A 20,538-nucleotide genomic window follows, 5' to 3' on the forward strand; every position below is an offset into this window, starting at 1 on the left:
CCTCCCATCCCCGAGTGGAAGGGGACACTGGGGCCTGGCCTGTGTCTGACCCCCCGTGGTGCCCCCATGCCTGCCTTTCCACCCCAGGGCCCTAGCAGCAGCCCTGAGTGTGGCTCTCCCCAGGGCTCTGGCACTCCTTCCCTAGTGGCTCCAAGGCAGGACTCCTGCCGTTTCCTGCTAAAAAGAAGACTGGCTCAGGGTGGGTAGGGGAGGGGAACTGAGTTCTCAGAATAGGCCTCCACTCTCCAGATCCCTTTCTCCTCAGCACCACCCCAGATCAAGAACCTGCACACCTGAGGGTGCGGGGCAGAGGGGCTACTTAGAGTGAAATGCAGAGAGATCCAGGGAGGAACTGCTGGACAAAAGGGAACTTTGGCCATGCTTGCTCTGGGATTCACCAGAGCAACGTGAGGACTCTAGCAGCAGACAGGGTTCCCAAGTCGCCGAGCCGGGGACTCTGGCACTGGAATGAATTCTTTTGGGGCCGTGCCTAGGGTGGGTGCCCTGTCTTTGTGGAGAATGGCTAAGCCACCCTTCCAGCATGGGTAACAGGGAGTGGCATGAGCTATGTCCACCCAGAGGAAGAGCGCCTGGGCCTCACCTGTGCTCGGATGAGGGACTCAAAGCTGGGCTGGAAGTAGTCGAGGCGGCTGCCGTAGAAGCGCGGCATCTCCTCCAGCAGCTGCCTGTTCTTGGCCTCGAAGTCCTCCCGCACAGGCCGCAGCTCCTCTCGCGCCTAGGGAACAAGACCCTGGCTGTCAAAGCTCTGTCTCACTGCTGGGTGTGGGATATGGGATGGGTGGGGTGGGGACGGCTGGTGTCTTGGTCCTGGTGTCCCCAGGTGAAGGGAGGGACTTACCACAGGTGACCACAGTGGCCCATCTGTCCAGCCCCTGCCCGCCTGTCTCCCCTGGTACCTGGTGGAGCTTGGCCAGCACTGGCCCCGTCTTCTCCTTTTCCTCATACTTCTCCACCTTGGCCTGCAGCCTCCTATAGTCCTGCAAGGCCTGTTCCCGCCGCTTCACCGCCATGTTGAGGCTCGGGAAGACGCTGCCGAACCTGTGGGACAAGCTGGCTGGAGATGGGCCCGCTCTTGGAGGGGCAGCCTGGTCAGCACTCACTTTTCCATAAATGTGCCCTGAGCACCTACTAAGTGCCAGACCCTGCTCTAGGTCTTGGGGAGTTCACCGTGAACAAGACAGATGAGGCCCTGTCCCCCGGAGCTTGTGCGAAAGCGGACAATGTCGTGGGGTGAGGGCAAATGAGAGGGGGTGGGGCTGTGGGCCAGGTCCCGGGAGTCCGGCAGCACAGGGTGGCCCAGGAATGAAAGGTGCCCTGACCCCCACCTCCTGTGAGCTTTAACACACAATGGACTAGAGGATTGTGGGGAAGGTGCCTTGAAGTCATCTGGCCAAGACCTCACTTTTAAAAAGGAGGGAAACTGAGGACAGAGAGATGACCTATGACTCATCCAAGGTCACCATTGGGCCGAAAAGGTCTAGAAGACAACACAGGTGTCCATGTTCTCTGTCTGGCGCCCTTTCCAGCCCTCACAGTGCCACTGGCAGGTGGCAGAACTGAAATCTGAACTCCGTCCTGGCCCAGGGCATCTTCTCCTTCAAGGGCTCCTTGGCAACACGAAAGCAGCAGAAATCCTATGGTTCTGCCACTGGAACAGCCAAAGTGCCAACCAGCTGCTTCAGGAAAATGGCCCGAGGACCTCCTACTACCCCACCGTGACTAGAAGGGACCGCATGGGAGACTCAGAAGAGGGGCCCCAGAGAGAGCAGCGGTGGATGTCGTGGTGCTGCAGGTCCACACGGGCCTCATCTTTGGGACCCACGTGGCCTCTAGTGACCAGAGCAGTGCTCTCCTAAGGCTCTCACTGCTGCTGCTGCTAGAGGGCTGGCCCTCGGCACGATGGCAGGGGGCGTCTACCAGGCAAGCCAGAGACCCTGAGTGCCCGGGATCTGGCTGTGCAGCCCAGGGAGCTCGTGACTCTGTGGCCATTCGGAGGTGACCCAGGACCAGAAGAGTTGGTTCCTCCTGGAGGTTTTTATGGGAACCCAGAGAGGAGGAAAGACGAGGGCAGGAGGCAGTCACTGAAGCTTGGGTCAGCCTCTCACAGGCGCTCAGAGACTCACTGTCAGGTTCCAGGAGCTCAGGCACCACACGGAACAGGACTTCCCAGATCTGCCTCTCAAAGGGCATGACCAAGAATCTGGTTTAGAGACAGAGTCTTGCTCTCTCACCCAGGCTGGAGTGCAGTGGTGTGATCTCTGCTCACTGCAGCCTCTGCCTCCCGGATTCCAGTGATTCTCATGCCTCAGCCTCCCAAGGAGCTGGGATTACAGGCGTGCGCCACTATGCCCAGCTAATTTTTGTATTTTTAGGAGAGACAGGGTTTCACCATGTTGTCCAGGCTGGTCTTCAACTCCTGACCTTGAGTGATCCACCCACCTCGGCCTCCCAAAGTGCTGGGATTACAGGCATAAGCCATCGCGGCCGGCCTGGTTTTAAAAAGCCTCACAAATCAGATGTCCATTTGAGATAACAGTTTTGCCAGAGAATAAGTGGATATAAACTTTACCAAAGCATTAAATGCCCCAAACTAAGTCACAGACCCAGGGGCAGATTTTGATGAAACAAAGGGCTTATCCCCAAGACAGGCTACTAATGTGAATCCTCTACCTCAACAGTGTCCGTAACTAACTCCCTGTATAACAAGGTGCTAAGTGGGTGAAGCCACCAAAGCACCCTGAATCCTCACCCGTGCCCTTAGACAGTAATCAAACCAGCATCTGACCGACTTGCTGGGCAGAAGCCATGGGCCTCCCAGCACTGTGCAGAGAACGCAGGCCCCTCAGCACTACGGAACTGAGGGTGGGAAGCAGACACCACCAGGACGCATGGTCACCCATGGCGTGGGCTGGAGTGAGACCGCTGGGAGGAGCTAGGCTTGATGCTTTTGCCCAGGGCAGCTGCGTGGTGGAGCTGCAGCTGCTGGGGAGCCCCGCCCCCTTCCTGGGCAGCTGAGAGGCACGTGCTCTGGCAGCAGGTGCAGCTGGGCCTGAGAGGATACCAGGCCGCCTCTCCCACCACCCCAAATGGCCAAGGGACCACCGGCAGCCACCCCGGTCCTCGCCCTATCCTTGTGTTAGAAGCCACCTGCTACTTGGATGGTCCCAGTGCCTGGGCCTTGTGGGTGCCTGGGAGCTGCCGGGTGGGTGCAGGCACTGGGACAGGGCATGGATGAGAGGCAGGCAGGAGGCAGCAGGTGGAGAGCTCTCTGGCCCTGGCCTCAATCCCACCATCCTGAGCTCACATCCTCAGGAAGGAGGGCATCACAGTGTCAAGCCATGTGTGCGCAAGGCGCCTTCCACAGCGCGGGATGGGAGGAGCGGCATGCTCGTTGCTCCAGCAGCCTGACCCCCCACATCTCCTGCGGCACTCTCATAGCCTCCTTCCCACAGCTGTCGGCTGGGGCTTATTATTTCCTGGGCCAGAGTCAGAGCCACCAGGAGCACTGACTACAGGGGAGTGCCGAGCAGGGGTGAGGGAGGCTGGGTTACAGAGCTCCTTGGGGGATGGGGTGGTGGTATCTCCAGGTAGCCACCTGGCTGCATGGGCTCCTGCCAGCCCCCTGGAACCAAGACCACCTGCCTCTGCGGGAGACGTGGCTGCAGGCCACCTGCATTGTCCGCTTTCGCACAAGCTCCAGGGTACAGGGCCTCATCTGTCTTGTTCCTACCCCTGTGGGAAGAGCACGTCTTCACCATGAAAACCTGTTTCCCATGACAGCACCCCTCAGTCACCAAGAGGTTCTGCCTGCTCAGGCCACTGGAGGTGACTGCTGATAAATTACCACTGCGATGGGGGGGAGGTTGGGTCCTGGGATTGGGATTCCCTAGGGGTAGGGACAAGTGTCACACCCTTCTACATTCAGGGGGACTCATCAGTCAGGGTGGGGTGCAGCTTGTGCCGAGGTGGCTGAAGAGTTGGGGGACCAGGACTCTATCACATCTGCCCTGGTCACTGACCCATTGAGGCCCCATCTCCCTGTTTTCTACTTCTTAGCAACAGAACAGACTTTGCCAAAGCCTCGGGGTGGACAGTGGACGTGCGATGGTGCTGTGTGGGATCTCAGGTCAGGGCTCAGGGTGCTGGCAGGGGAAGTGGAGACATGCACAGGCTGGGCCCCTGTGGCAGCCCCGCCCAGATATACCCCTGGGACCCCACAGAGGCCCTGCTGACTCTACCCAGCCACATTGGGGGCGGGGGGGCCTCTCCCCAGGCGTGAAGCCAGGACCCAGGCTCCACTCTGCTGTCCCAGCGCACTTCACCCCTCCTCTCTTCCTGCCCACCTCAGCCCACCAAAACCTCTCCCGCTCCTAGGCGCTGACTGTCCCATTCTGAGAAGTCAGTTTGGCTCTCTCCTTCCACTGGGAGGAAACAGCGTCTGAGGCCTGCTGGGGGCAGGTGCGACAGCCCACTCAGCACGCCCCGCTCCATGGTCCTGCGCCACGCCTGGCCGCTGACCCGAGAACACGCCGTGGCTTTCCACTAGACTGTAAGCCACTGAAGTCTGTTTTACATTTATCCTCAAGGAAGGGGGCCAGGCTAGGCCCAGGCCAGTGATCAAAGAATTACCCATGATCACTGCCCAGTTCTTGTCTGTCCTAAGGCTCAATATCAAACTCACTCCCCTGGGGATGGGAGGGGCGAAAAGGAGCAGGAGAGGGAAAGGGAGCGAGGCCGGCTGGGAGGTGGGCTGGGCGCAGCCAGCACTGGTGGGGAATGCCTGCCATGCCTTGGTCTGTGCCCACGCAGCCGGGAGCTTCCACCCACCAGGAAAGGGAAATTGAAAGCATCCCCATCCGACATGTGAATGCGGCCCAGAGACTGGGGATTAGAGGCCGAGCCCCTGCAGGGAGGCCGGGGGCGGTGGGGTGGCCATGTGGCCATGATCTTCATCAGAGGACAGGAAAGCTGGAGTTTCCTGTTTCCGGTGCTGGGGTCCCTGGGAGCTTCTCTTCTGGCAAGAGGAAGCCAATGGGAGGAGGCTGTAGGCTGCGCAGTTTTATGTGGTTGGGGGAGATCATATGTCAGCTGTGGGGACGCAGGGAGAAGCCAGCCAGGCAGGCCTGAGGGCTCATGCAGAGGTCAGCGGATCTGCTGCGGAGATGTGCGCCCCCTCTGCCACGCCCCCACCTTCCTGGCAGGTGGTGGGCCACCAGTGTGGTGGGAAGTGGCCGGGGTTTCTCTCCATTTGGGCTTCAGAAGCCAGGAATCAGATTTCAAGGGCGCCTTGTTGATACTGAAATTGAAGTGGGAGTCAGTTCCCCAGTTCTCTGAGTCCCTGCCTCACTCTGCCAGCCATGGGTGCCTGTAGCAGCCTCTGTGTCCGTCTCTGGGACCCGTGTGGCCCTGGCACAGAAGAGCCCTCTGTGGGCAGGGTCTGCTCAGCCTGCGTCCTTCCCAACCAGCCCTGAACAGTCTATCCTGAAGCCCAGGACCAAAATCCATAGCCACGGAGCTCTCTCTGCACCCCAGCTCCCTATGCAACCCTGTGGCTTGGGGCTGCACCGTTACCAGTAGGCAGGGGGTGGTGGATGCCCACTCTGGGGAGGCTGGGGGGCCAGGGCCGGAGTGGGAGGCACAGTCCCTTCCCTCCCTGCCTTCTCTGAGCCTCCATGGTCCTGGCGTAGAAACAAGAGCTTGCTAGGGTCTGGGGGCCTTTTCTTAACCCCAAACTTCAGGTCTGCAGTCAGCGAACAGCTCAGCAATCCCAACCAGGGTCTGCAGGATCAAAAACTGCTCCCCTCATTGCCCTCTGGGCCCTGGGCCAGGCCAGTGATAATTAGGCAGAACCTCATTACCCGGCCCTGGCAAGTCACTGCCCGGGACCACCGCAGAAGAGGCAACAAAGTGCAGCTGGGCGAGCACGAGCTTTCTAGGTCACAGCCTGCTCGTGAGAGGCCAGGGAAGATGAAGTGATTCCGGGCTTCAAGGCACGGCTCTGCCTGTTCCCCGCCCTGGGGACCGAGGGAATAGGCCTGTCTGATCGCTGACCAGGGCCTGCCCAACAGAAGATGAGTCTCACAGAAGCATTCCTGACCCCAACAGGTCACAAGCTAGGGGACCTTCCCGGGCCAGACCCCGCTGCCGCGCCCCTCCCCGTGTGCGGCCACCCCCACATTTCCAAAGCTGAGTGCTGCAGGCAGCTGCTCTCCCAATCCAGCGGGGCAAGATGAAAGGCCTTGCTCATGTCCACTGAGGGCTGGCCAAGATCTCTGCTAGCTCCATTCAGCAAGCCCCGGCCCAGTGGCTCTCAATCAGGAGGAAGCGGTCAAATGACCACCAGAGCAGCGGCGGTTGCTGGGTGGGGTGGCGGGGGGGTGGTGGCAGGGGTCCCCTGAGCTCACCTGGGCCATGCGGGTGCTCTGGAGCCCCCAGGAGCATGGATGCTTAGGCCACAGGTCACAGAGCTGACGTCCCCACTCAGTTTCCCGTCAGGCCCCATGGGAATCTGGGGACAGGCAGCTAGAAAGCCTGTTCAGTTCCCAAGTGGTTGTTGACCTGCCTCTCCCATAAGTGCCCTGAGGCTCCCAGGTGACATTTACTCACTTTTTTAAGGGCTCGATCACAGTCTTCTGGATCTGGTTCACCTGTCAAAGAAAAACCCAAAGACATTAAAACTGGTAGGGAGGGGAGGACGACAGGCAAGGCAGGGCCCCTAACTACCGCTGGGCTAGGAAGTCTGAAGGGCCACAGGGTGCTGTCCTTGTCCTGGGCCTGGCCTTGCTCAGGGTGGATGGCCGGGTGGGTGGCCACAGAAGGCTCAGGGGCTGGGGCGAACAGGACTGCTGTCGGTGACCCGAGCTTGTGGAGCCTCAGGAATCAGGTAGAGCCGAGGCAGAACAGTCTGGAAAGAACCCTGTGGGCTTGCAGCACATTGCAGCACACGAGGCCAGAGGGCTTAGAACCCCGAGGGCAGACGGAACGCACTCGGGCCTCCCCGCACAGTCCACCCAGAGGCCCACACCAGGGGTGGAAGTCATGTTTGCCCACACCAGACCAAGACCTACTCACCTTTTCCTGGTTGAAGGCGTCCATCCGCTTCATGGCCGTGTCCAGGGCCGTCACCATGCTCAGAAGGTCCTGGTCTTGCTCGCAGAGGGGGTTGGAGAGTAAGTCCAAGGATATCTTCACGGCAGATTTTGACATGGCTGTGAGAAGCCAAAGCTCAGTGAGCCTTCTATGAAGGGGCAGGTTTCACGGCCTTCTCTCCAGGACCCCGTCCTCCTATGCCAGGGGCCTGCACCCTGAAGACCTCGTCCCACAGCCACGGCCGTCAGAATGGCGAAGTGCCACACAGCCACAAGCTGCTGATCCCCATGCTTTAATGCTCGACCCTAACACTGCTCTGGACAATTCTTTTGAGCAGCTTTACCTGTTCTCCAAACCCTGGGTTAGAAAAGGACCATCTGGGTGGGAGGCTATAAAATATGTTTCTGGCTCCAAAGATTCTAATTCAGTAAACCTGATACCCAAGAATATGCATTTAAAACCACCTCTCCAGGTGGTTTGGATGTGACACTTGGTTTGGGACTCCCAGAGGGACAAGAATAACAGTATTCCAGTTTACACATGCTTTTACTACAAAGGGCCCAACAGTAAATATTTCAGGCTTTGAGGGCCGCACGATTTCTGTTGCAACTTCTCAACTCTGCCGTGTGCTGTGAAAACTGCCAGCGACGGCACATAAAAAATGGATGTGGCTGTTTCAATAAAATTTTATTGACAAAACTGGGTCAGATTAGGCCAGCAGCTGTAGCTTGTCAACCCCTGGTTTCCTTGACATCCAGTAGGAAGCGATACACTGGAAACTGTGTTTTCCCCCCGAGACTCACCCAGACACACTCTGCAGCTGGTACAGGCGGCACTGGGACAGCAGGGCCCTCCTTCAGGGTCTCTTCCTGCTCCTCCAGAATTTTGTTTGTAAATAATGGAAACCTGGGAACTTGTACGGGACAAAGAGCTCCAAAGCTGCCAGCAGGTCCCCATCTTGGGGTTCTACCACTACTAAATAAGAGTCCCAAGCACTCTCATTTAGGGCTCAAACAACCCAGGGGATGTCTAGCGGAAATGTATTTTGGTTCCATTTTAGAGAGGAGGCAGATCAGGCGCAAAAGGGTTTGTAATGCCTCCAAGGTCAAATGGCTGAACATGCCAGCTGGGCCCTGACCCTTGACCCTGGGCAGCTGCTTCCCTGTTCACTGCTCTCCTTATGGTGATCTGGCCTGGAGGAAGCCAGTGGACAGGTCCATCAAGCTCTGTCCATCAGGCGTCCACTGACGTTTTTCAAGGCACCCTGGTACCCGATCCCTACGAATGTGCCACTCACCCCTCTGTGCTCCTCCCTCCTCTGTTGACATTCCCTGCTGGGCAGATGGGAAGCCTGGGAGTCACAGGCGGCTCAGAGGCGGGCTGGAGACCTGCTGGCAGCTTTGGAGCTCCTGGTCCTGAACATGTTTTCAGGCCTCCATTATTTCTAGATTCTAGAAACAAAATTCTAGAGGGGCAGGAGGTGGGCCTGGAGAAGGGCCATGCTGGCCTGATGCTGTCTGTACCAGTGTCAGCGTGCGTCTGGGGCAGGTCTCAGGGGAGAAGACACATTGCAAATGCATTTCTTACCATATGCATGTTACTGAATTTAAGATGCTCTTCATCGTAAGTCATTTATTGTATAAACTACTAAGAGAGAAAAAACTGTTGTCAATCAAACCAGGCTACACTTTCAGTCCTTTCATTTCAGAGACATTAACTGTGGAAAAAGTGTCTTAGGACCCATGACATAAGGTCCGCCTCCCAGTTAATTACAGATGTGGCCTCGCCTAGCACTCCATGGTATGAATCCGACCCCTGACCTTGCGCTCCCCAGGGAAGGGTCTGCCTCCTCCAGGCCCCTTCACCAGCCAGCAAAGCAGTGCTGAGTGGACTAGCCGGCCAGGAGCATCCTCCTGGGGGTTTTCTGGAATCTGGGAGAGTGCTACAGTCACCCAGCAAAAGGGCAAACTGTGGGAGAAGGCTGGAAATGTAAACCTTCCAGAAATGTTGAAGCAACGGAGGGAAAAACACCTCTGAAATTCTGTGGAGTGACCCTGTAGGTTTAGGAACAAACATTATGTGTAATTTGATTTGATTATGAAATGATCACATACAGCATAATAAAAAGATAATAAAATTCTGGATAAAGCTGGAAATGTTTCCAAAAAATATCTTCTGCTATTTCTTAAAAAAAAAATATGAGGAAAACAACCCAAAAAGCCAGAGGAGCAAAGAGACGTTCTTCCCACTTTCCCTTTTTTTTTTGAGACTGAGTTTCGCTCTTGTGGCCCAGGCTGGAGCGCAATGGCATGATCTCGGCTCACTGCATCCTCCACCTCCTGGCTTCAAGTGATTCTCCTGCCTCAGCCTCCCAAGTAGCTGGGATTACAGGTGCCTGCCACTACGCCCACCTAATTTTTATATTTCTAGTAGAGACGGGGTTTCACCATGTTGGCCAGGTTGGTCTCAAACTCCCGACCTCAGGTGATCTACCTGCCTTGGCCTCCCAAAGTGCTGGGATTACAGACGTGAGCCACTGCGCCCAGCCCAGCCCCATTTTCTCCTTTCTTTCCTAAAGCTCTTGCATTGTCAGGAAGTCAAGGAACTGAGTGGGCTCAGTGGCCAGCCCTGGGCAGAACTGGGTCTGGAATCTCCACCCAGTGATGCCCCTGCTTCATGTGTGCAGAGCAGAGCTGGGGTAGATGACACTAAGAACACCATGACCTTGGCTGGGCGTGGCGGCTCATGCCTGTAATCCCTGTGCTTTGGGAAGCTGAAGCAGGAGGATCCCTTGAGCCCAGGAGTTCGAGACCAGCCTGGATGACATAGCAAGACTCCGTTCCCCCTCAACAAAAATAAAGAACAGCAGGTCTCCATGCCCCTCTGGACCTGTGGTCCCTGCTCCAGCCCATACCTCTCATTGTTTCCTATAGGGTCTGGGAGAGGGGCACAGTCAGCTTGGCCCACACCAGGAGGCTGGTGGTCTTTGAACCTTAAAGAAAGTGAGGGTCTTGGACCTCACCTGGGTCTCTAGAGTCCTGATGCAGCCTCTGGAATGTAAGAGTCAAAGGTTCACCAGAGTACTCTGAAAGTAATATGAGTTTCTGAAAGAAAGGTCATCTTTTTTAGAATAACTCAGGATTTTCCACCTTGCTGGGGAGCTTAGGAAATTCCACGCTCAGGAAAGGCATCCTTCCGTTCCCCTCAACTGTCCAGATCAGCGGTGCTCAGTGTGGGCCTCAGCGTCACCTGGGAACTCCAGGGACACACATCTTCAGGTCTTGCCCAGCCCATGAGTTAGTTGGAGGCTGGAGGTGGGGCCCGGCGGCCTGCAGCACAGCAAGCCCGCCCACAACGCTGATGCCCCGTATGTGAGACTGACGTGGCCGTCAGGCTCGCCTCAGCCCCATGACCAGCACCGTGGCTCTTCAGAGGCACTGTCTCTGCCCACATCCATTCCTGAGGATAGCAATGCTAGGCTTCTGCAGTCACCCATCAAACTCTGGTTTCTCTGCTGGAAAACTAAGCTTTCCACAGCCACAGACAGTGTGTCACAGACCCATGATGCCCTCCTTGGTTCCGGAGCAAGCCACTGTGAACACAGCACACCCTGGCTTCATTTATGCTCTGACAGTGCAGCTGTCTGCAGAAGCAGGAAGGAGAGGAAGCAACGGGTCACAGCAGCTCCTGAACTGGAAAGGCAGTGGGGACCGATCAAGAAAAATGTGACCCAAGTAACTCAGACCTGAAATAACTACAAAACAAACAACTGCAGACAAACTTCCAAATCCGGTCCTTGGCTTGTGACACACATAGTTTGGCAATGCTAGAGGCCAGGAGCAAGGTGCATGTTCAGACCAGCCCACGGCCCAGGAGTTAGCACTGGCATGAGAATTCACGGCACAGACCAAGACGGCCCCAGTCCCTGCACCGGTAGTCAGGGCTCACCAGGGCATGGTGGTGGTGGCGGCGGTGGTGACGGCGGCTGCCAGGGAAGGAATGTTTTCCTTTTGTGACAGTGCTTTGTAGGAAAGGTGTGTTTACACATCAGTAACTGGCTGAGGCTCAGGAGCTGGCATAAAATGGGAACAAATTCAAATCACTGCCTCTATTAGGGACATTTCAAGCATTTTCCTCGTAACTGCCGTACCAAGTAGGAGCAGGCTGGTCCTCAAATCCCACCCTTAGGTGCCCACTGCCCTGTGGCCCTTTGAATGGTGTCAGGAGACAGTGATGCTGCCATTTGCACTAGGCTCACAGACAGCCAAGCCAAGAGTGGATGGGCCAGGGTTCCGGAGCAGGGGCTGTTTCAGTCGCCTTCTAGTTTGGCGGTGGGGGTGGGCAAAGGAAAGAGTGGGACATGGGCAGCCTTCACTGGGGAGACAGGGCCCTGGACTTGGAGAAGAGGAGCTGAACTCTTCCTCCTTTATCAAATGGACATGCCCGTTTATAAAATGGGTGTGTCATGTGCCCCGCCAATCTCAAGGTCAGAAGAGCTCAGGTAGGTGAAATTTCTTCACAGCCGTAACAGGGCATTATTCAGCAGCTGGAGTGGCCGAGGGGACTGAAGATGGCTTCTCCACTCTCCTGCTGCCTCTCCTGCATCTCTGGTCAGTGTGCACGGCCTTTGGGCCTCCGCGCTTGCTGTCTGTGTTTCAGGCCCTCTTCCCTTGGCTCTACTTGTGTGGGTTACTCATTCCTTCAGGACTCTGCCCAGAGAACACTTCCCCAGGAAGGCCTCCCTTGACCCTGTCACTCTTTACCTCCTTATTTTTCTTGACCCAACACGCCATGACATGTCATTATAATACCGGTCCGCTTGTGGACCTCTTGCAGGGCTTCCTCCTACAACATAAGCGCCCAACTTGTCTTGCTGTTGAGTCTCTAGTGCTGAGAGTGCCTGGTACATGTGGGTTCTCAGTCAGTATCTGCTGAGTGAGAGGAAGTGGGCAGTCCTGGCCATACCCAAGTCTCTTTCAGGTCCCCGTCCCAGTGTGGTATATGGACACAGCCCTCCCAACGGACCCAGGGAAGGAGCTGCAGAGGTCCACCCAGTCAGGGAGCCTTGCTGCCCACAACGATGACAGTGATGACAGGAGCGGACGCCCCAAGAGCTGACCCTCGCCAGGCTCTGTTCTCAGCGCTTTACGTTGCTCATCCGACTTTATCTTCAACATGAACCTATGCCACTCGGACTGGCACTACCTGTGCTTCTCAGGTGAGGGAATTGAGGTAGAGCTAAGTCGGCTGTCCAGAGTTGTGCAGGGAGTGCTGAAGCTATTGATCAACCTTTGGTCAAGTGCTTGCTGCTCTGGGGTGGGAAAGTCAAGGCCTTGGAGAAAGAACCTCAAGGAATGGTCTCCATCTCTCCCGGTTGCTCGTCGCCTCCTTCCTGGGACATGGCCTGTGGCAGGGGCTCTGGACACTCCTTTATTCCAGACCTGCCTGTGTCTCTAGGCTCCTGGGCCTAGTTCCTCCTTGTTTCAAACAAGAACTCCCCAGCCAAGAAAGCTCCCCAAGGGCCCTGGCTGTTTCCCAGCACCTGCTGGCCCCCACTTCCCACGGGCCTCCCAGTGCCCTTTGTCATGACAGAATTATCTGGGGTATTTTTGGCCTTACACTTTAACCCAAGCTGTTTAAACACACAACAGCTTCCATTCTTGTTGCCACTGGAGCGCCCGTCCCAGCAGGACAGGGAGTTTTGTTTCTGCAGGAGGGAACGTGCTTCCCTTTCCCTCTGGACAGCCTGAGCCGGCGGCCAGGATTATGAAGCAGTGGAGGCATCTGATGGCAGAAGCTTCCACCAGCTGCAGTACTGCCCTGACTGGAGTCCCAGGAGAGTCTTGCCCCAACACCCACATCCACAGTGGGGTGGTGTGAGCTCTGTGCGAAGTGGGATCTGACTGGTGAGGGGTGACTGCCCTCAGGCTGCTTCTCAGGACACTGGGCACATGTCCTCTGAGTGCAGTGACATCAGAGCCCTTGGAGGCCTGAGGGAGGAGGGTGCCCACCTCTGCCCCACCTTACCAAGCCAGTGGTGCGGGTGGAAAGTCACCTACCCAGGTCAGCGTCGGTGCTCTTCTTCATGTCTTTCTGCAGCTTCCGGGTCTGCTCTTCCAGCCTGCAAGGCAGGGGACAGGCTGCTTGGGGTCTCCTTCCTTCCCCCTACCTGAGCAAAGTCCAGGTGCTCTGGAGGGCCTGCCATGGAGGAGGAGAAGGGGATCTTCTCCTTGGGGACTTTTCCCACTGACAGAAGTGCCACCACACCCAAAAGCTACGAGTGAACGACTCTTGCGTGGCCATTGCTGGGGAACAGTTCTGGTAGCCTGGTGACCCGAATTGCCCTCAGCTTCCAGGGTACTCACGGGGCAGAGGGGCAGCCCAGGGAAGGGCACTGGGCAGACAAGTGAGACCTGGCAGGGGGCCCTTGTCCCTCCCTACCTCCCACCTCATCTTTCTGGGGTTGACACTCACTGCTGAAGTTTTCCATACTCCCTTTCAAAGTCTCTCTCCACCTGCAACGAGAGAGATAACTCAATTATTGGAGAAATGACAACACGGTGGAAAAACCCTTCCAGCCTCCTGAAACTCTCTCCACACCCAGCCCCAGTCCGCAGAAAACAACACGGTCCGGTTCACACAAGCACTGACAGATCGCTCCTGACACGATATTCCTGTGTTCCCAAGTTAATTAAGTGTTTGATTTACGGAGGAAGGCTCCCCTCCCAGAGGGGCCAGCCAGGCAGGTGCCAGTGGACCGTGGATCTGCTCTTCCCAGCCTGGAGCAAGGCACTCGCTGCGTGCCCTCCTTACCCCAGGCTGGAGGTGGTCACGGTGCTCAGAACATGACTTGACTCCATTCAGGGAGGCAGCAGGGTGCAGAGGATTGGGTGGGTCTGGAGTTGGGGGCTGTCTCTGCCTTTTCCTAGTTTCCAGGTCCATGCAGGGCACCTCCCCTCCTACCCTGCCCTCCACTCAGGACCCCCTGCCCCTGCTGGGCTCAGGGTGGGTCAGGAACAATCATGCACTTGTGCTTTGTGATTGGGATGCATCAAACACAGACACTATGACTACTGACTCAGGCCAGGCTCTCTCCACTCCTGACTGGATATCAACTCTCTCGAGAGCCAGCAACACTGAAACCAAATGGGTGAGTTCTGAACCCGGGGTTGCACTTGTTGCAGAAGATAAAGTCTAGTACTTTCTTCTGGTGCCTAGACTTCACTATTTGTAAAACGGAGCCTCATGATTGGTCTCTTATGGGCGTAGAATGGGAAGTAAACGACATCGAGAGGCAAAGGAGACTAAGCTAGAGGCCAGTCCTTCCTGCTCTCCCTGGCCAGAGCTGCAGCTGTCAGGGGCCAGATTCAGGCTTCGTGCTCTGAGAAGTCAAAACCGCTAACTCCCTTTCATAGAGCCCTCACTGTGTGCTTTACAAGAATGGAGTTCTCTGAACTCATGTCCAAGGCAGGTGTGACTATCAGACGATAGTACTGAGGAGGTCACTGGGAACCAGGTTATGTACCCTGGCCAAGGTCACCCCATTGATGAGGGGTAGGGTTGAGCACAGTGGGAATGGAACCCAGGCAGCCTGGCTCCACAGCCTGTGTTCGTAACCATCATTCTCCTGGAAGGCATTTGCTGATAAATGAAAGCCCTGACCTAAGAAAGAAGTCTTCCTGGCTGCTCCCCGGGAATCCTGTCCCCAGGAGCCCTTGAGGGTCAGGGAGTACATATCTGAGAAACTGCCAAAGCCACGCTATTCCCACCACTGCCTTCCAGCAACGCTGACCTGATGAGAGTATTCTAAGCCCATCAACCTTAGCATTCCACGTTTGGATTTAGATTAATTCAACATAGCCCTGGAATGACAAACAGCATTCACGTTACAAATGAGGAGCCCGAAGCCCAGAGGCAGGAGTAACTTCCCTAAGGACGCAGGACATTCCGGTGGCAATGCAAGGCTAGAATCCAGAGTCCTGGTTCAGGTCTTTTTGTTTCAAATTTCAACAACATTCATTCCTACGGACATGTATTGAGCACCTATTAAGTGCGATGCATTCTGCCCAGGTTCTGGGGATACCCTGGTGATTCAAACAGACATGGGCCCTGGTGGTGGAGATAAACAACAGCCAGATACAAATCTACGTGCTGACTATGATGGGCCTTTTGGACAGCAGGGATGAGGCCAGAGAGAGTTAGAGAGTCTGCTTAGCTCTGGCTCTCCAGGCACGAAAACAGACTCCTTGCATAGAGATAGCTTACCTTCCTCATTTCAACTGTAAAATCCAGAAGCAGGAAAAAATGCTCTTTTCCTTACTTTATGATCCTAGCATCTAGAATCTTCCACAAAACTGTGATGTAAAATCCACCATTGGTGCCCCCGCCTCCCATCCTACAATCTTTCTTCCTCTTTTCAACAGACTCTTTCTCCATCCAGGAACCCAGTATTTTTATCATTACTTTCCTTAGGATCTAGCAAAAGCTACTCATGAGAAAAAAATTCAAAATTCACTCCCACTAGTGCACAAATGCTTGATGAGCGTTTAAAGTGCTGCCTGTCCCAGGGGATTTGCAAGTTTGCAGGAACCAAAGTCTTAGTTAGCTAAAGGAACGGAAAGGCTCATGGTGTGACTGCAGGTGGGAAATTTGCTTTGGTGTGAAGGAGCCTTGCCGGGGCCCTTGAAAGTCTGTACTCTGGTGTCAGCCTAGTTTTCTGGAGCAGGGCTAGAAGAATGCAGTTTAGAGGCATGAGCAGAGACAGGTAAGATATGAACTCTGATACTAGCTGTGGAGCCTTGACAGTACTGAGCAATTTTTTTTTTTTTTTTTTTTGAGACAGAGTTTTGCTCTGTTGCCCAGGCTGGAATGCAGTGGTGGCATCATGCCTCACTGCAGCCTTGACCTTCTAGGCTCAAGCAGTACTCCTGTCTCAGCCTCCTGCATAGCTGAGACTATAGGCATATGCCATTATGCCTGGCTAATTTTTTAAAAATTTTTGTGGAGACGGGATTTTGCTATGTTGCCTAGGCTGGTCTTGAACTTCTGGCCTCAAGTGATTCTCTTGCATTGGCCTCCCAAAGTGCTGGGATTACAGGTGTAAGCCACCTCACCCAGCCAACTTTAGGTGGCTTACAAGGAAATAGCTGAAAATAATATCTTAGTGGTTCCTTTTGAGGATTAAGAGGCAGCACGTGCAGAACAGACTGCAAGGCGCCTGGCCCACGGCAGTGCTCACTAAATGTTAGTTTCTGTGTTTTTCTCCTGCTCACTGGGGTGTTGGGAAGACCAGAGCAATCTGGGGCTGAAGGCTGGGCTATAAACCTGTTCGCAGAGAGGAGAAGCTGCTCCAAGTACACAGGAAACCGGCAGCCAGGGAAACTCTGATGTTGGCTAAGGGTGGAGCCCCATGCTTGGATGCTGTGACAGTGCCCTGGTTCCCTTTACTAGACACACATTTTTTTTATTTTTTAATTTTTTGAGACGGAGTTCCGCTCTTGTCACCCAGGTTGGAGTGCAATAGTGCGATCTCAGCTCACCGCAACCTCTGCCGCCCGGGTTCAAGCGATTCTCCTGCCTCAGCCTCCCAAGTAGCTGGGATTACAGGCATGCGCCACCATGCCCGGCTAATCTTTGTGTTTTTAGTAGAGACGGGGTTTCACCATGTTGGTCAGGCTGGCCTCGAACTCCTGACTTCAGGTGATCATCCCCCGTGCCTCAGTGTCTCAAAGTGCTGGGATTACAGGTGTGAGCCACTGTGCCCAGCCTGCTAGACACATCTTTTTTTTTTTTTTTTTTTTTTTTGAGACAGAGTCTCACTCTGTCATTCAGACTGGAGTATGGTGACACAACCTCTGCTCACTGCAACCTCTGCCTCCCAGGCCCAAGCAATTCTCATGCCTCAGCCTCCTGAGTAGCTGGGACTATAGGAGTGAGCCACCACACCCGGCTAATTTTTGAATTTTTTTTTTTGGTAGAGATGGGGTCACCATGTTACCTGGGCTGGTCTTGAACTCCTGGCCTCAAGTGATCTGCCTGCCTTGGCCTCCCAAAGTGCTGGGAGCCACCAGCACTTTGGCCTCCCAAAGTGGTGGCATGAGCCACCGCACCTGGCCCACATCTTTCTTCTAACTTTGCAGGATATGATAGCTGAGCAGCATCTTTACTTACTAAAAGTATTCATTTCCAGAAAGATAAAATTAAAACTAAGCACTACTTGGCCCAAACCAAACTCTTCTAGAGATCCAGAACACAGAGGGGGTGCTCTTTGGGAGGGGTGCTGAGTGTCAGCTGTACCCTGGGGCCCCAGCCTTTGGCTCCCTTCCTCTCTTTTGCAATCCCCCAAGTGTGCCGATGTGTGTGGGATGTCAGAGAACACCTGGTCTCCCTGGCTGGGGACTGTCTGGACTTGTATCGGGAGGGACTTCAGGTTTTCAGCTAGGTTGGATCATTCTGGAAGCTGAGGAACTCGAGGTCTCACAATGAAGCCGAGGAGCAGGTTGGGGGCGGGAGTGCATTTTCTACTTGGTGCCGCTCAAGGCCATCTGACAGCCTGAGAGGAGTTCGGACACATTTCACCTCCCTGCTTCCAGCGGCCGGGGTGGGTTGCTTCTCTACCTCACTGGTCCAAGAGCTCTCTCCTTCACTGGGGAAAGATGCACGGGGACACTGCCAGAATTCTAGCCTCTCAGATAATCGCTAAGGGACCAAAGGGACACACTGGAGCCTCATTCTGAGGAAAAGAGCCAGACAGAAAAGATCTGAACATCTTTGAATGCTTGATGCCTTTGCCAAAAAGGCAATTGGACCCCAGTCAACAATGCAAGTATAAACACATGTGCATGGACCGTCAGGGGATCAGGGCAAGCTGGGCCAGGCTGGCGAGGTTAGTGCAGGGAGAACCAAGCCCCAGACACTACCTTTGGCCACTCCCTGCATTCATTCTCCAAGGCCCACGGTGGGAGGAAGGGGTTTTGCTGTTCCCTGCTCTATTGGCAGTGCACAGGTCATGCCCTGGCACAGAGTGGGAACTCAGTATGAACAGGCCGAGTTCCCACCCAAACTTATGCTCATGGTGAAGTGAAAAAGGAAACTGGCAGGCAGGACTGGGGCTCTGATCCCAGGGCTGAGGTGCATCTGATCGGAGTCTGAGAAGCCCAGAATCCTCAGCACTCTGGGAAGCCCCCTCCTTCAAGGGATGCTCTGGGTGGAAAGTGGGCTCCCTGTAGGTATGTTCTAGCAGGATTAATGAGGCTAAGGGCCCTGTCGCCTGGCAGGTGAAAATCCTTCTCCAGTGGCGAGGCTGCATGTGGCCAGACTCTCTTTGCCCTAACTTTGCAGAGCACCCACCTGGCTAGGAACCTTGGAGTGCATGTTCCCTGTGTGCAAGACTCACAGTAACCCTTGTTTCAGGGGGACATGAGGAGCAAAGCTTTGAAGAGCTCTTCCATCTTCCCAGGTTATGCAGGAAGGTGCGGCGGCTTCTTTCTATGCTAAGATGCTCCAGTCACTTTATGGGACCTGGGGAGCGGGAGGGGACTGGGTGGAAGGTGAGGATCGGGACTGGGGGAGCTTTCGTTCCTCCATCTCAGTTCTAATGGTCAGCCCCAGCAGCAACAAGTCATTCTAGCCAAAGCCTTGACAATAATGGAATTTGTGTTAATAACCTGGGCACAGGAGAACACTGAGGGTAGAGACACAATGCTGTCTTTGTGCCTGACAGTTGGGTGCCCTGAGCCAAAAACCTCCTGAAACTCCCTGAAGATAACATGAGCATTTCTTCCCATGACAGGGGCTCCATGACTTCCAATAACCCAGGCAGCCACAGCTGCTCCCCTCCCTGAAAGTGCCTGGGCAAGAACAACAGAGTGCGTCACTGCTGTCCGAGGGCAGCTGCCAGAGATGCTGAGACAGCCACACAGCCCAGGCCTGTTTCGGGGGCCGGGAGGGGGTGGTGGGTGGGGAACGAGACTGAAGAGGCAGGGTCTTGCTACTTCTACTTTAGTGCCTCTGGGGGAGTGGAGGGGTATAGGCCAGGGAAGCAAATAACTACTCCAAGTTGTAGCTCAGCTGTGAGTCCTTGTGAGAGATCAAAGGCCTAGCCGACTTTGTTGCATTGGGAAATCTAGCTGCCTGGGACAGGCTGAGTCCCTGATGGTTCATAAAGAGGATCAAATCAACCAGCTTCCTGTGATGTAGTTAATATTAACTGGGGACTTATTTTGTGCCAGACACTGTGTTAGGTGCCTTCAATGTATTACCTTGTGTGAGCCTCAAAGTAACATCCGTGACACAGGTACTGTCATCATCCTCATTTTACAAATGAGAAAACAAAGGCTCCAGAGGTTAAGGAACTTGCCCAAGGTCACAGACAGCATGTGGCAGAGCCAGGATATGGACCCAGGGCGCCAGCCTCCCAAACCTGGCTTCTTTAACCCCTACCTGACCCCCAGTCTATCAGAGAGCAGGTGCCATAATCAGAGACCACAATTCCATCTCCAGCAAGACAGATGTGAGAAAGGGAAGAGGGACGCCCTGTGTGCATCTGCCCTCACTGCGACTCCTTGCCACTCCTTAGATGAACGGAGCCAGAGATCTTGCCACCAACACACTGGCAAAGCAGCTGGTTTGCCTATACTTTCTGTGGAGAACAAAGTTCATTTTGATAAAGATTGGGGTGCTGGGAAGGTTTTTGTTTGTAGTGAGCATTCAGAATAAAAGACCCCTCTTGAAACCACTTCTCTTTCAGATCTGTCATGGATTAAACTCTGGAGACTCAAAGCCACACCTTCCCACTTCCTGCAGCCGGCTAGAGCCCAACATATGCACACCCAGATTCTTTGGACTTCAGCTGAGAGCCTCCACAGATGGTCAGCCTCTGCATGAGAGGTCATCGCTGAGTTGGTCAGCAATCTGCCTCTGCATGAAGCAGAGAGTGCCCCCTCCCCAGCTTTTTTTTTTTTTTAACAGACAGTGTATCAGTCTATTACCTAGGGTGGAGTGCAGTGGTGCAATCAGAGCTCACTGTGGCCTTGAACTCCTGCGCTCAAGCAATCCTCCTGCTTTAGCCTCCCAAGTAGCTGGGACTACAGGCGTGCATTTTTTTTGGAGTTGGGGTCTCTCTTTGTTGCCCAGGCTGGTCTCAAAATTCTTGAAATGATCCCCCCACCTGGGCCTTCCAAAGTATTGGGATTACAGGCATAAGCCACTGTACCCTGTGAGGGTGCTTTTAACTTGGGCCTGCTCCTCTCAAGTGATCTTACTATGGATTTGCTAGAGATGGAGCCATTGGTCAGATGTGTGCCAAACTTCTCACCAGACTGAAGCAATCTCTTTCCTATGCTTTTGAGAGCTCTGCCAAGGAGGGGAGAAGCTAGTGAGACAAGAACTATCAGGGGCTGGGATGACAGTCGAGGGCCTCTGCCACCA

General features: G+C 54.8%; 1 protein-coding gene across 4 annotated transcripts in view; it reads right to left on the reverse strand.

The window, feature by feature from the left end:
• BIN3 (bridging integrator 3) overlaps positions 1-20,538 on the reverse strand; it is a 49,312-nt gene that overhangs the window by 2,910 nt on the left and 25,864 nt on the right. For 3 of the 4 annotated variants that reach the window (XR_003120934.1, XM_025395342.1, XM_025395341.1), the window contains exons 3-8: positions 13,585-13,625; positions 13,170-13,231; positions 7,093-7,229; positions 6,628-6,668; positions 918-1,059; positions 602-736 (exon numbers count right to left, since the gene is read on the reverse strand). Coding sequence is in view for 3 of the 4 variants with exons in the window: in XM_025395342.1 (XP_025251127.1) it covers positions 602-736; positions 918-1,059; positions 6,628-6,668; positions 7,093-7,229; positions 13,170-13,231; positions 13,585-13,625 (558 nt within the window). In the remaining variant the exon portion in view is untranslated. The remainder of the gene's footprint in view (positions 1-601; positions 737-917; positions 1,060-6,627; positions 6,669-7,092; positions 7,230-13,169; positions 13,232-13,584; positions 13,626-20,538) is intronic. The other variant, XM_025395343.1, reaches the window with a different exon arrangement.

The sequence above is a fragment of the Theropithecus gelada genome, chromosome 8 (genome assembly GCF_003255815.1).
Source record: "Theropithecus gelada isolate Dixy chromosome 8, Tgel_1.0, whole genome shotgun sequence".
In the NCBI taxonomy this organism is placed as follows: domain Eukaryota; kingdom Metazoa; phylum Chordata; class Mammalia; order Primates; family Cercopithecidae; genus Theropithecus; species Theropithecus gelada.